The 13,361-nt window shown below is 41.6% G+C and overlaps 1 protein-coding gene across 1 annotated transcript in view; it reads left to right on the plus strand.

The window, feature by feature from the left end:
* The window catches only part of FEZ1 (fasciculation and elongation protein zeta 1), a 99,016-nt gene extending 97,069 nt beyond the window's left edge, over positions 1-1,947 (plus strand). Inside the window, 1 exon segment of the mRNA XM_030221134.1 lies at positions 1,617-1,947. Coding sequence (XP_030076994.1) covers positions 1,617-1,633 — 17 coding nt within the window. The 3' untranslated portion in view covers positions 1,634-1,947.
* Positions 1,948-13,361: the final 11,414 nt, after the last annotated feature.

Genomic DNA, 13,361 nt, shown 5'->3' on the forward strand with positions numbered 1-13,361 from the left:
GAGCAGTCCTGGAAGCCTCAAAGCTCTCCGCCCACATCAAAGTACAGCTGCTAACTTAAAACATTAGAGTTTCCTGCCAGTTCTGTTGATTGACAGCACACCTCCAATTGGGGTAACAGAACGAAAACACCAAGAAAATTGTAACTGTAACCCCCTCGGGAAAACCCCTTGGGCTCTAGGAGGGGTGAGTGGGTTTTCCTGAGGGTTACTTGGAGAAGAACATTGTCACGCAGCCAGAAGGGGGGGGGGGGGGGGTAATGAAAGAGTACTGGGGAATGGCCCAGTAGTTTACAGCGAGGAGCAGTTGTATTAGATTTCAGTAAGAGAGTGTTATGAAAAGAGATGATTGGCACAAATTATTAAATTGGGGATGGGTTCCGAGTAATAAAAATGTTAGCTCAGACCTACACAGGGTCTTTGGTAGCCTGAATCCTGCCGAGACCCGAGAAACTAAGGGGGTATCCTGTCTTGGCAGGGGGAGCAAAGTATATTCATTTCTGCCTGCTAGCAGGGGCAACTAGAAGTGGGAAATTGGCCCTCTGAAGGGAGGGGACCGAGAACCCAGACAGTTGGGCAGAGAAGTGTCATGCTTAGGGATGGAGGTGGGTGAGGGAGGGAGGGGAACCATACTTTCAAGATTAGATGGAGGAAGGAGCTCCGGTCTGTGCATAAGCCTGGCCACTGGGAAATAGCCCAGCAGGATTTGAAACAATGATGAGGTCAGAACCCGCCCAGTTGCGGAGAGGTCAGTGTTTGGTCATAGTGGATCTATTGAACCGTTTTTCTGTTTTGAGTTATAACCTGATTATTAAAGACTATTCATGAGTTTTTTTCAGTTCAGTAAAGTTGGAATATTTTTTTTTTTTATAAAAGCAAGTGTGTGAGTTGATTTCTTGGAACGAGACATCAAAGAAGCTGAGTGGTGGGGGGAGTCCTCCTGGCCTACCAGGATTAATCCCAGCCCTGGCTCCAGCCTGCACCTTAGCTAACCTGATTTGTGGTATGTTTTTGTGGATCCTGGTCCGGCTACCTAATCCAAAGAGCCTAGCCAGCAGCCTGGACTGTTCCAATGGGGCCAGGGTTGCATAAAAGACTACAAAATCGCCAATATATATATATTTTTAAGGGGCTTTCTTCCTGTGGACCTTAGGGCTCTCACTTCCTATTACTGTGGACTTTGAAGCTGTTTCCCCACACATTTCTTCCAAGATCAAATCTTCCAGTGTAAAACAATTTTACCATTTTTTTTAATCCCAAATCAAAATAAACTTCCCCAGCCTCTCCCACCTCCAATCACAGCACTGCAACCAAGTTACCAAGGTTGCAACCCTTGATGGGCACAAATCTGAAGAATTTTTCTCTCAGTATGGGCTTCCAGTTCTTTCCCCACTTTTTGCTTAGATCTTCTGTACTCTGCTAGCAGTTTTCTCAATGTTGATGATATGCCATAGTTTAACTAACCATTTGCCTTTTAGAGGAATTCCCTCACATTTCCAGGGTCCAGCAAGTACTTTTTTTGCAGCACCTATAGCTTTCCAGCACTATGTTATATTTAAAATTAATAGGTCAATTATACTTAACAGAAATATTCAGCTATTTTCTTTTCTGTTTTCTAGTGCTTTGCCCTACCTAATCCAGCTTTTGGAGCAGCAAACTCACAGATGGCCAGAAGAGGGTGCAAGTGACCAATTTATTCTGTTACAAAGATTGCATGTTGCATTTCATCTGCAAGAATTTTAGTATCTCTGAAGCATTAACCTGCATTAGAACTTGTTTCCTTTCTGTTGCTGCTACAGCCCTATTAATTATTAAGGGTATGAATGGAAGAGAGGCTTTGGCAGCTAAAGGATGATCATTGCACATCTCCAATGCCAACGGGAAGCCAGGAAGCACCTTCAACATACTCTGCTCTGGACTCAGCTCCTTGTATATTTTAAACTCCATATTGATGGCACAACATTTGAAACTAATTTTGAAATAAATATAATTAAAATTAAAATTTGTGTCCAAGCTCTTGGGGAGTATGGAACAAGATGGAGGGAAGGTTTGTACACATGAGCTTTAACAAATTTTCTACTATTTGTAATTTTATTTATTTATTTATTGCATTTGTATCCCACATTTTCCCACCATATGGCAGGTTCAATGTGGCTTACATATGCTAAAAAGGCGGTTAGAAAATTTAGATTTGTAGAAGTGTAGTACATAATACAGAAGTACAATAAACACTTAGGTTGATATATTAGTATATTGTGAAAGAGGTTAATATTTCCATTTCTGAACTTTTCGTGATGTATAGTGATGTGGAATTAGGCAGATCCAGGGGGGGAAAGACTTCTTGAAAAGATGTGTTTTCAGGTTTTTTTCTGAATTGTAGGTACTTTTCTGTGAGTTTCAGGTCTTTGGGTAGTGAGTTCCAAAGTTGTGTGCCTATAAAGGAGAGGCTGGCGGCATGTGAAGATTTGTATTTTATACCTTTGCAATTGGGGTAGTGAAGGGTTAGGTAGGTTCTTGCTGTGCTCGTCACGTTTCTTATTGGTAGATCGATAAGTTCCGTCATGTAATCTGGTGCGAGTCCGTAGATGATTCTGTGAACTATTGTGCATATTTTGAATGTTATGCGAGCGTTAATAGGAAGCCAATGTAAGCTTTTTAGGAGGGGTTTTGCGCTTTTGAAGTATGTTTTTCCGAAGATGAGTCTGGCAGCCGTGTTTTGTGCTGTCTGTAGATTTCTTATGATTTGACCTTTGCAGCCTACGTAAATACTATTGCAGTAGTCTACATGGGTTAGCACCATGGTTTGGATCATGTTGCGGAACGAATCCCTGGGAAAGTAAGGTATTACACGTTTGAGCTTCCACATAGTGTGGAACATTTTCTTGGTCGTGTTCTAACTTGCCTTTCTAGCGTTAGGTTGCGGTCAATTGTTATGCCTAAAATTTTCAAGTGGTCTGAGATTGGGCGGGATGAACCCTTTGCATTAGGGGGATCCTTTTACAAAGCCGCAGTAAAAAGTGCCCTGCAGTAGGGTGGGCACGTCTTTTGGGCATGCGCTGGGCCACTTTTTACTGCAGCTGGGGAAAAGGCCATTTTTTTAATGGACCAGGAAATGGGTGTGTGGAAAAATTAAAACTAACATGCGCCTATTTGCGGCCTGAGCTCTTACCGCCAGCTATTCACTTAGCAGTAAAGGCTCATATACGACCCATGCAGTAACCATGCAGCGCGCACCAAAGTGGCCACGCTGCTGATTACTGCTAGGAATGCCCCCCGCGGTAGAAAATAGAAAAATATTTTCTACCACGGGATTCGTCACACCGAATTACCACCGGGCGAACACACTACCCTGGCAGTAGGTTAAAGTTTATTCACACTTTATGGTGAAGCCCCAGGTTACATGGATACCCTTATCAATCTGCCATCTAGGAATTCTTGCACATCATCCTCTTCATAGTTAAACCTCCATCATCCTACCTGCAATGGTCTCAAATATAAATTCACTTACGCTTCCACCTTCTCCTTTATTAGCACTCAACTATGGAATGCATTACCTAAATCTGTGAAAACTATTCATGATCATCTGAACTTCAGAAAATCTCTTAAGACCAGCTTATTTGGAAAGGCTTATCCTAATGGACCCGTCTTAAATCCATAATTCCTGGAATACAACTAATTTATGGACCTGATGGACTCTATTACCCTTCCCTTCTTTTCCCTCGTCCCTTGTAATTATTATTCTTCCTATTCACCTTACTATAGTTCATTTGTTTGTTTACCGGATTGGCGATTGCCTTTATGGACTGATGTTAGCCGCATTGAGCCTGCCAACGGGTGGGAAAACGTGGGGTATAAATGTTATAAATAAATAAAAATAGTTTATTCACACTTTGTATACCGCCCAAGCTGAGCAGCAGATCTGGGCAGTGTACAAAAACTAAAATTTACAAAACATACAGAACTTCAAGAAAAGAACTACAATCCATTGACAGGAAAGGTAGAATCATTCAAACAGTGACAGGCACTTAGCAAAATAAAGCAACAGGTTAAGGAGATAATGAATGGAAAGTGGTAAAACAGGGAGAGGGTAGAGGAGCAAGGAAGGTAAAACTTGCCAGTGCTGATAATAGACCAGGAGTCTCTACTATCTATGTCTGAAAAATCTGGTCAAACAGCCATGCACTCAAATGTTTCTTAAAGGTCTTAAAAGATAGTTCAGTCCTAAGGTTTAATGAAAGCGAATTCCACTGGGTAGGAGCCGCAAAGAAAAATGCATGGCGATGAGTGCTTTCAAGTTGTGCATGTTTTCGATGGGGAAGCATTAGTCGTTGATCATTTAAGAAGCAGAGATGATGATGAGTATGGTATTTTGAAGACAGAAAGGTAGTCTGGGTAACCGGTTCTATGTGCCTTGAAAACAAGTGTGAGTAATTTGAATGCAATTTGTTGTTCTATTGGGAGCCAATGAAAATTTTGAAGCAAAGGAGAAACGTGATCAAACTTTCGTGCATGACAAATAAGTTTAACAGCCGTGTTTTGTATGGATTGTAACCTTTTTATGTTTGTGCGAGAGTGTCCTAGGTAAACAATATTGCAATAGTCAAGCTTTGTTATTAATAGTGACAGTACAAGATAATTTATTTATTTGTTGCATTTGTATCCCACATTTTCCCACCTATTTGCAGGCTCAATGTGGCTTACATTGTTCCGTCATGGCGATCGCCATTTCCGGAGTGAGAGACACAAGTGGTATTACACTAAAGATCATGATTGACGTGGAGGGGCATAATCGAACGAAAACGTCTATCTCCATGGGCGTTTATCTCCAGTCTGCCCAACAAGATAAACTTCAGTAAATCTAGCCCTATATATCTAACAGTGTAGCATCCGCCATTTTTTTCAAAAGTTGAGTATAAATTTCACTGCCCATATAAACAAAATAAAGTACACAACAGGAGGGGGATTTAGTAACTGATCGCTGAACATTTACAAATATAAATTATACCAGGGGCAGAGGAATACCTTTTTGCTTGGGGGGGGGGGGGGGGGGGAAGCTCCAGCATCTCCCCTTCCTCCATAAGAACAACACACCTTCCCTATAGTCTCCCTACCACCCTCCCCAGGTCTACCACCCCTTGTGGTTTAGGGTAAGCTGGACAGGAGTGATCCCTAGTCACTCCTGCTAGCATGGATTCAAATGGTGTCCACAAAACCTAATGATGGTCTCTACTTCATATGGCAGCCTGTCCCTTACCAGTCATACCATGAGACTACCACTAGGGGTCATGTTACTATTGAATTCAGGACTAGCGTGAACAGGGGCGACTGGTAATTGTCCTTACCTGCCCTACACTAGACCACAAAGGATGCATTACAGTAGGCTCAGGAGAAGGGGCTACAGGTCCTTGTTTGAGGGGTGGAGGATTGGACATGGCTGTTAAGAGGAATCCGGACAATATTGAGCCAGCAGCAATCAGCGGTTTTTTCAACACTGACCGTTGCTGGCTAAATTAGCACAGGATATTCAGTACTGGGCTATTTCAGGGCACCAGCATTGAATATCCGTAGCTAATTCCAGAGCCTATGTGGGTCCTAGCTCATATTCAGCCAGGACCCGTATAAGATAGTTATGCAGGCTCTGGCTGAATATTGGCTGGGACCCGCATAAAGGATTCAGGGCCCTCTGCTCCCCCATCACCATCTCTCCCTCCCACTGCCTCCCAAAAGCACATAGCCCTTCTAATTCCCTGCTCCCAAAGCACATGAAGATCCTCTCTCCCACCTCCCCCGATAGCACACAGCCCTTCCAATCGCCCCCTGTTGAAGCAAGACCCCCCCAGCTCTATACCCCCCTCCCCTACTCAGGATAGGCCCTACACTTGGGCCTACCCTAAGTCCCTGGTGGTCTAGCTGCCATGACCATGCAGATTGCAGGACTTTGGTAGTATCTAAAAAAAAAAGTATTGTCCCCCCCCCCCCCCCCCCCCCCCCCCCGTTTTACTGTATTTTCTATTGTTTCTTCCATTCGCATCTTTGCTTTCTTGACTACTTTAGCAGATTCTCTTAGCTTTTCAAGATATTGAAAACCTCAATATACTTGTTGAAGTACTCGTTGTGGTTGAAAGTACTGTTGAACATTACTGTTGTCTACATACAATATATGCTTCCAAATTATGCATACAAGGATACTTTCTCCATTCGTGCTCAGATTTACGCAATGAGCACTTTTTCATTCTTAGATCTTCATTACCAAGGAGCTCTATGCTGACATCTACTTAATACAACCTTTTTAGGAGCTACTTCATCTAAAGCAGATTGCAAAGCAATATCCCATCCCATACCATTAACAGCATGATTACATGCTAGTTACTCTCTGTGACCCACAAGTAAAAGGAACGATTGCTCTGCAGTGCAACATACTGACTTCCTTGTAGGATAAACTGGTGAGCAAGATGAAGGAAAGGGTGCACCGGAGGAAGAGGAGCAGTGGGAATGAAGCAGAGGAAAGTGTAGGCACACGGCAAGCAGTAATGATAGGGGAGCAGCACCTGCTCAGCTACCATTTCCTGCCCCCCTCTCCCCCCAACACACACCTTTATACACTCTATAATTCCCAACATGGGCAAATCTTTGGTGACAGAATCCCTAGCTACAGTGTTAAGAAGAGACCAGAATCAGTCTGCTGTGATACCCCTGCACAAACTTTTGTGACATGCTACCTTGCAGAGTCTATCAAAGTCATACTGACAGCATACTGGGCACAAAAGTTTATAGTTCTGAGTTATGGTTTATTAGGTACTTATGCTTGGCTTCAATAAAAATGATTTAAACATAATCTCTGTGTCTTCTTGCAACAACCACCCATGCTCCACCCAAACTCTGTCCCCTGTACACACCATCATATCACAGTGTGTACTTTTATACCTAGTTACTATTTTATATGAACTAATTTCCATCCACATGAGAAATGGTTTATAAAATTGCACCCCCCCCCCCCACATCACTGTTACACAATGGTTGGAAATTCCTTCCCCCAAGGGCTATAAGATTGCCTCTCCAGTTGTTTCCTACCCCAGACCCAGGAACAGGTCAGCTTAAAGAATCAAACTTGAGTTGCCACAATAGAAGGTTCATCCCTCTCATTTTATGAATATATCCAACCCGTTTGGATACATCACCTCTATGAAACACCAGGGAACAAATGATCTTCTCCTCAGGTAGTTCTTTTCTCTCCTGTATCCATGTTTTTGTCTTCATTTAGGGGGAGGGGTCCTTCTCCTAAGATCCTTAAGCCAGCTGCAATGGGCTGTGGTCTCCCTCCAAAGACCACGAACAACCATATAGCCTTACCTTCATACTAACATAGTAGATGACAGCAGAAAAGGACCTGTACATTCCATCCTATCAAGATAAACTCATAGCATAAGATATGATGTGATACTACATATGCATACTTGATCTCGATTTGTCCTTGCCATTTTCAGGTCACAGAATGTACAAGTGTACCTTACACTAGCCTTATTCTCCAACCACTGAAGTGCTCATCGAAGCCCACTCTAGCCCATCCAAATCTCTCCAGCCACAATTAGGGCACAGACCATAGAAGTCCAGCCAGCACTGGCTTTCCTTCTCAATTACATTTTTCACTACAAATGTCCAACAAAAGATCCTCTATATGTGGAAAGGCTGTCTAGTCACACTGCAAGCAATAGTTGCAGTACTGGCAAAGTGGTGACAGATGAGATAGTAGCATCAATTTGGTTTCAGTCAGCTTTATGTACTGGCATTTTTAAAACTGGAAGAACAGGTATCTTTAGAGGATGGGCATCTGGCATTTGTGGAAGTTGCCCTGAAGCAGACATAGACTGAAGCAGTGGCTGGTGATGGGACCTTGTGATGCACCAGGGAACTAATTAACTTTCTGTGTTCCATGTTGTATAGGAATCTTGGAGCTGCATGGTGTGATCTGTTTTGTACTAAACGAGTAGGCATAGACCAAAATGGCACACTGTGAGGAAACCTGGTGCCAAAATAAGGTTCCACATAGAAAACTGTTCTACAAAATGCAAATTCAGAAGTTTATTTTGTGTCCAGCAGATGAGTAGAGAATCCACAAACATGGAGAACTCAACAAAGTCCCACGGATAATCACAAAACAACAAAGAAGTAGGTAAAAAAACAGGAGTCCCAGAGACTGGATCGCAGTGAAGATGAGCCAAACTTTATTAATCAGTATATTGAGTCAATATACTGATTAATAAAGTTTGGTTCATCTTCACTGCGATCCAGTCTCTGGGACTCCTGGTTTTTTATCCACTTCTTTGGTGTCCAGCAGATGAACATGTGTCAAGTCTATCTCTATTGGGTTTGCTCTGTAGGGATACCTATTTCCTTTTTTGGCTTTTGGGATCTGTTTTGCTTAACGGAAGTGATTTCACTTTTGCCTTTTATGAACACTTTGTGGTGAAATAGATTGATAAATGCCGTGCATGAGGCAGTGGGGTTTGCACATAGGGATAAATGATTGATATTGTCAAACTATGGCTAACAGACTCCTTTACCATATTATGATTTTTTTTTTAATGCTTCATGTATAGAATGCTTTTTTTGTGCAGCAGGTTCACTGCTGCTTTACTGAAATATACTGGTCAATCTTCAAAACAATTTTTAGCTGGCTGGAAATAGTCGCTGACCAGTTAAATCACTTGTTCAGGGCTATCCACTTATTTTCAGTGGCACTTAAGTGTTTAAAAAGGGGTTAGACGGTTTCCTAAAGGACAAGTCCATAAACCACTACTAAATGGACTTGGGAAAAATCCACAATTCCGGGAATAACATGTATAGAATGTTTGTACGTTTGGGAAGCTTGCCAGGTGCCCTTGGCCTGGATTGGCCACTGTTGGGGACAGGATGTTGGGCTCGATGGACCCTTGGTCTTTCCCAGTATGGCATTACTTAACTCTGCTGAAAATGAGCTGTTACTCCCTAAGTGAAAACCGGCTATTTCGGGGGCATTCTGGGGGGGAGGCGGAGTTAGCAGTTGGCCAGTTAAGTACCGATATTCAGCACTTAACCAGCCAAGGTAACCGCATAAATGGGACTCCATAAAACACTGTCCAATCTTTATGCGGCAACTCATGGATGACTATTGACACAACTGGCCATGTATTAGCCAGCGCCACATAAACTGGATATTTAATGCCGAAGCCTGGACATGGCCTGACACTGAGTATACAGAAATAACGCTGGCAGCGGTCAGCAAAATGCTCACCGCCACTGGCTAAATATTTACCCCATAGTGCTCATAGTGCCCGGGATTTGCCCCATTACATGCTGGAAATTTTAGCTCCGATTCCTCAATTACATTCCCTGAGGAAAGCAAGACTTTAAGTTCCTAGATGTAATGGTGTAAAACCTGTACTTGATAAAACCTACCAGGCAAATCTGGAGCCAGCTGGCGGCCCACCTCTTTCATATTCTGTGCTTAAAAAATAATGCTGCCAAAAATCACCAATAGATCTTATATATTTCTGCCTCCATTTTGTCTACCTGTAAGGTATGTTTTCTTCTAACTTGAAGAAGTGACAGAATCTTCTATGATGTCCTGAAATCTCATAAAGGTGAATATTTAGTCGCAGCGTACTTGCAAAAGGAGATATGGGTTAAGTCATCTGTGAATCTTTATCCTGTATAACTGCTTATAATTTGATGTTTGTTACAACCTTGTAAAATAATTCATAAACTAATTTTTGTAAAGTTTCATATGGCTGTACATAGAAGATTTACTCAACATTTTTCCTTTATCAGAAGATTTATAATTATAATATGTATGTACTAAATTATCTGGATTTTAAGCCACATTGAACCTGAACTCTGGGATAATGTGGGATACAAATGTCATTATAACTAACTAACTAACTAAATAAATAAATCTTGCCACCACCAAACATGCATGGGTAAAAATATACTGTATATCTTTATCCCTGCTATTTCTATGAGTGAAATAAATCAAAGTCCTTCCTCAGAGCAATCCTGGCCTGATCTCAATATAAATTTTGATTGTGTACTGACCTTGTAATGTGAGTGAGTACGCCCCATCCCAGCCTGAAAGGCAAAAACTCAGAGAACTGCCACAAATTGACAGCAGGAGTAGGAGAAAACTGCCTGACAACCAATGGTTTCAGAGGGGCAGCGCTCTGAGAGTGGGTGGGTAGCGTCCTGAAATCACCAGTTGCTTTAAATGAGTAGCCCAAGTGGTTAGACTGTTGGAGCTGGAGCTGGTGAGAAAGCTCCATTGAGTGATGAAGACATGGGACTAGAGGTAAAGGTGACGAGATGGGTTTAGGATTAAACGCCAGTTTTGCATTTTTCTGTGTTTGAACTTTTCTGAACGCACTCAGATGTTTACATGAGAGAGAAATACTCTTCTGGGAGCATTTTGTAAAAAGTGATCTTTGGGGCTACAGTGGGCGGAGTCAAAGGTATAAATATGCAGGACTGCTATGATTTTATTTTGTTTGAATGCTGAAAGACTGCTAGAAGAATGTTGAGACTCTGCTACAGAAAATTCCAGCAGCTATTTTGAGCAAGGATTGTTGGAAAAATGCTGGAACATTTTGTAAAGCTGTTGTTTGGAAACTTCTGGGACTTGTATTAAATAAGGCAATGGCAAATATTTTTATGTGGGAGTTGCTTGGAGGGAACATTCATTTTCACTGTTTGAAACTGACCTGCTGGACTATATTTCAATGGCTGCAGTTTTTATTTTTGTGTGTAGAATTTGCATTGGAGTTATGGTTTGAATATGACCATATTTACCTGAAGACTTTATTTAGAAAGCGTCTCTAGCTGGAGCACCTGGACTACATTATTCCCTTAACCCGAGGAACATAAATTGGATTACCTTTGATGCTACACCACAAGTAACCCAAAGAAGGATTACCAACAGCCAAAATGTATGCACATATCAGCCTAGCATTTAACAAAATCACTTATGTGATGAGCACCTGATGCTGACTAAATAAGGGGTTCTCAGCATTGGCCTTCAGAGTATCCTCGGTACGAAGCTTACAGGTGTGCTGTAGAAGGTAGGCCAACATTTTGTGTAACCAGTAGCTTTGCTACTTTAAACTGGCTCTAGGTTATTGAGGGTCCAAGAAAACAGCAGGATAGCAGATCCGCAAACTCCAATATGGAAACAAACAAAGCAGGTCAGTGTAGATAAAACCAAACTTTGTTGGAAAACAGGTGATCTAAAATAGAAAGTCCGACACAGGCCGTGTTTCACCCAACTGGGCTGCATCAAGGGCTAATAGAAACACCTTTTACTAACGGAGGCTGCCAGAATCCTCTGCCTGTCCTTTGTGGGACACATCCCTTTGCATTGCTTCGTATTTGAGAGGATATTTGTCATCATAATTTTATTAACTTCACTTTTACTTATATATTTTTTAAAGTCAATGTTACTTCTGGGCACAATTGTGTGCATTTAGAAAAATGTGTTTCTATTAGCCCCTGATGCAGCCCAGTTGGGCTAAACACGGCCTGTGTCGGGCTTTCTATTTTAGATCACATATTTTCCAATAAACTTTGGTTTTATCTACACTGAGCTGCTTTGTTTGTTTCCAACTAGGTTATCGAGGACAGATTGTGTTGCTCCACCGTTTCTACAAATCAGTATCTGATTTCCTCCAAGAAAAATGGTCATCAAATCTATATGTGAAAGAAGACTGTCTCGCCCTATTTCTGAAGACGTGCAGTCCTACGGTGATCCTAGTTTAGGGGAAATACTGTATTGTTCAGACATTTCAGAATGATCCAAAAATATATCAGACAGTACCTTGCCTCTTCCTTGGGGAATTTAGCCTTTTCTCTGTAACTCATTACACCTGCCCAGAAATTTGGCCTTGAAATGTAATGAAGAATCTGAAATGTGGCCCGGCCTGTGAACACCTCTGTGCTTCTCTGCTTGTTCTGCGCAATGCTAGAGGTGGAACTTTACACCGGGACATCAATGGGATCACATGAAAAAAAAATCAACTTCTGTCATTCCATTTTCAGTTCTGCAAATCCTGGTTTTACTGCACATACATGATTAAAGCCTTACAATCTCTTTCTTTGTTATTCCTTTTAAAAAGAAGAAAGTATCCACGGCTAGACTTTTGAATCTCGCATAAAAAGAGGTTTAAATCCAAAGCAAACATGCCTTTCACATGTATGCGTGTATATATTTCTATATACACACATATACATATATGTACATACATGCACTGTGACTGTTCTGCATGTTTTTCTGAGAACGTGAGTGTATATGTATTACTTCTATACACACATGCACAGGGATTTGTTTCACACATGTGGAGCAAAATCTTTATTCCTACATCGAGATAGGCTCCTGCCTTCATTGGTTGTAAGAAACGACCTAAAACTGAGCTGTGCTCATTCACGGCATAGAAAGGCTCTCATTATTTCTCCCATCATGTAGAAGAAGCAGGAACCGAGGGAGAGAGAAAGTGTTTCTGGGATGGAAACAACAGGAGCACATTGCCAGGATTTCAACTTTTCATCTCCCTGGCATGAATTTATGGCTTTTTGTGAGATGCAAACATGGAAGTTGCATCTGATGAAGTGGGACTCTGGTCCTTGAAAGCTCATGCCTCAAGAAACTGGTTTGAGCCACCTATTTTTTTATTTTTAGTAACATGGAAAATCCTTCTTTCTTATTGATGAAAACATATCCATCCTGTCTAGATTACTGGGAAAGACGTAGATGTTCTGTCCGCAGCACTGGGGTAGATACATGTGTTCATAGATGTTACTGGGGAAGACTGGCCCATCCTACCCATGTCACAGTAAATACACACCTACGGCACTGGAGTAGACATGGTCATCCTTTCTGTATCACTGTGGAAGGCATTCTCTTCCTTATGCATGTCATTATGGATGTAACAATAATGGGTTGACATGCTCATTTCGACTCTGTCAAGGGTAAGATATACCTATGGACTCCATTTCACTGTAGAAAATACACTCCATACCTTCCACATCACTAGAAGAAATATGTCTGAATGTTCTGAGGTAAATTTTCAGCATGGAGCTATCTGTATTATTTTATATGGATAAGATATCCATATAAAGTTCTAAGCATATTCAGCAGCAGGATCAATCTACATGTTGTACAATGAATACCATTATGCAAACATCTTATCCATACAAAATTATACCTACTATTTATGCATCTAAAGTAATATGGCTTGTGGCCTGCTCCAAATTCAAACAGCTTACTTTGGCTGTAATATAATTTACTAGTAAAAAAGCCCCGTTTCTGATGCAAATGAAACGGGGGCTAGCAAGGTTTTCTTCTG

The sequence above is a fragment of the Microcaecilia unicolor genome, chromosome 12, assembly GCF_901765095.1.
Source record: "Microcaecilia unicolor chromosome 12, aMicUni1.1, whole genome shotgun sequence".
Taxonomy (NCBI): domain Eukaryota; kingdom Metazoa; phylum Chordata; class Amphibia; order Gymnophiona; family Siphonopidae; genus Microcaecilia; species Microcaecilia unicolor.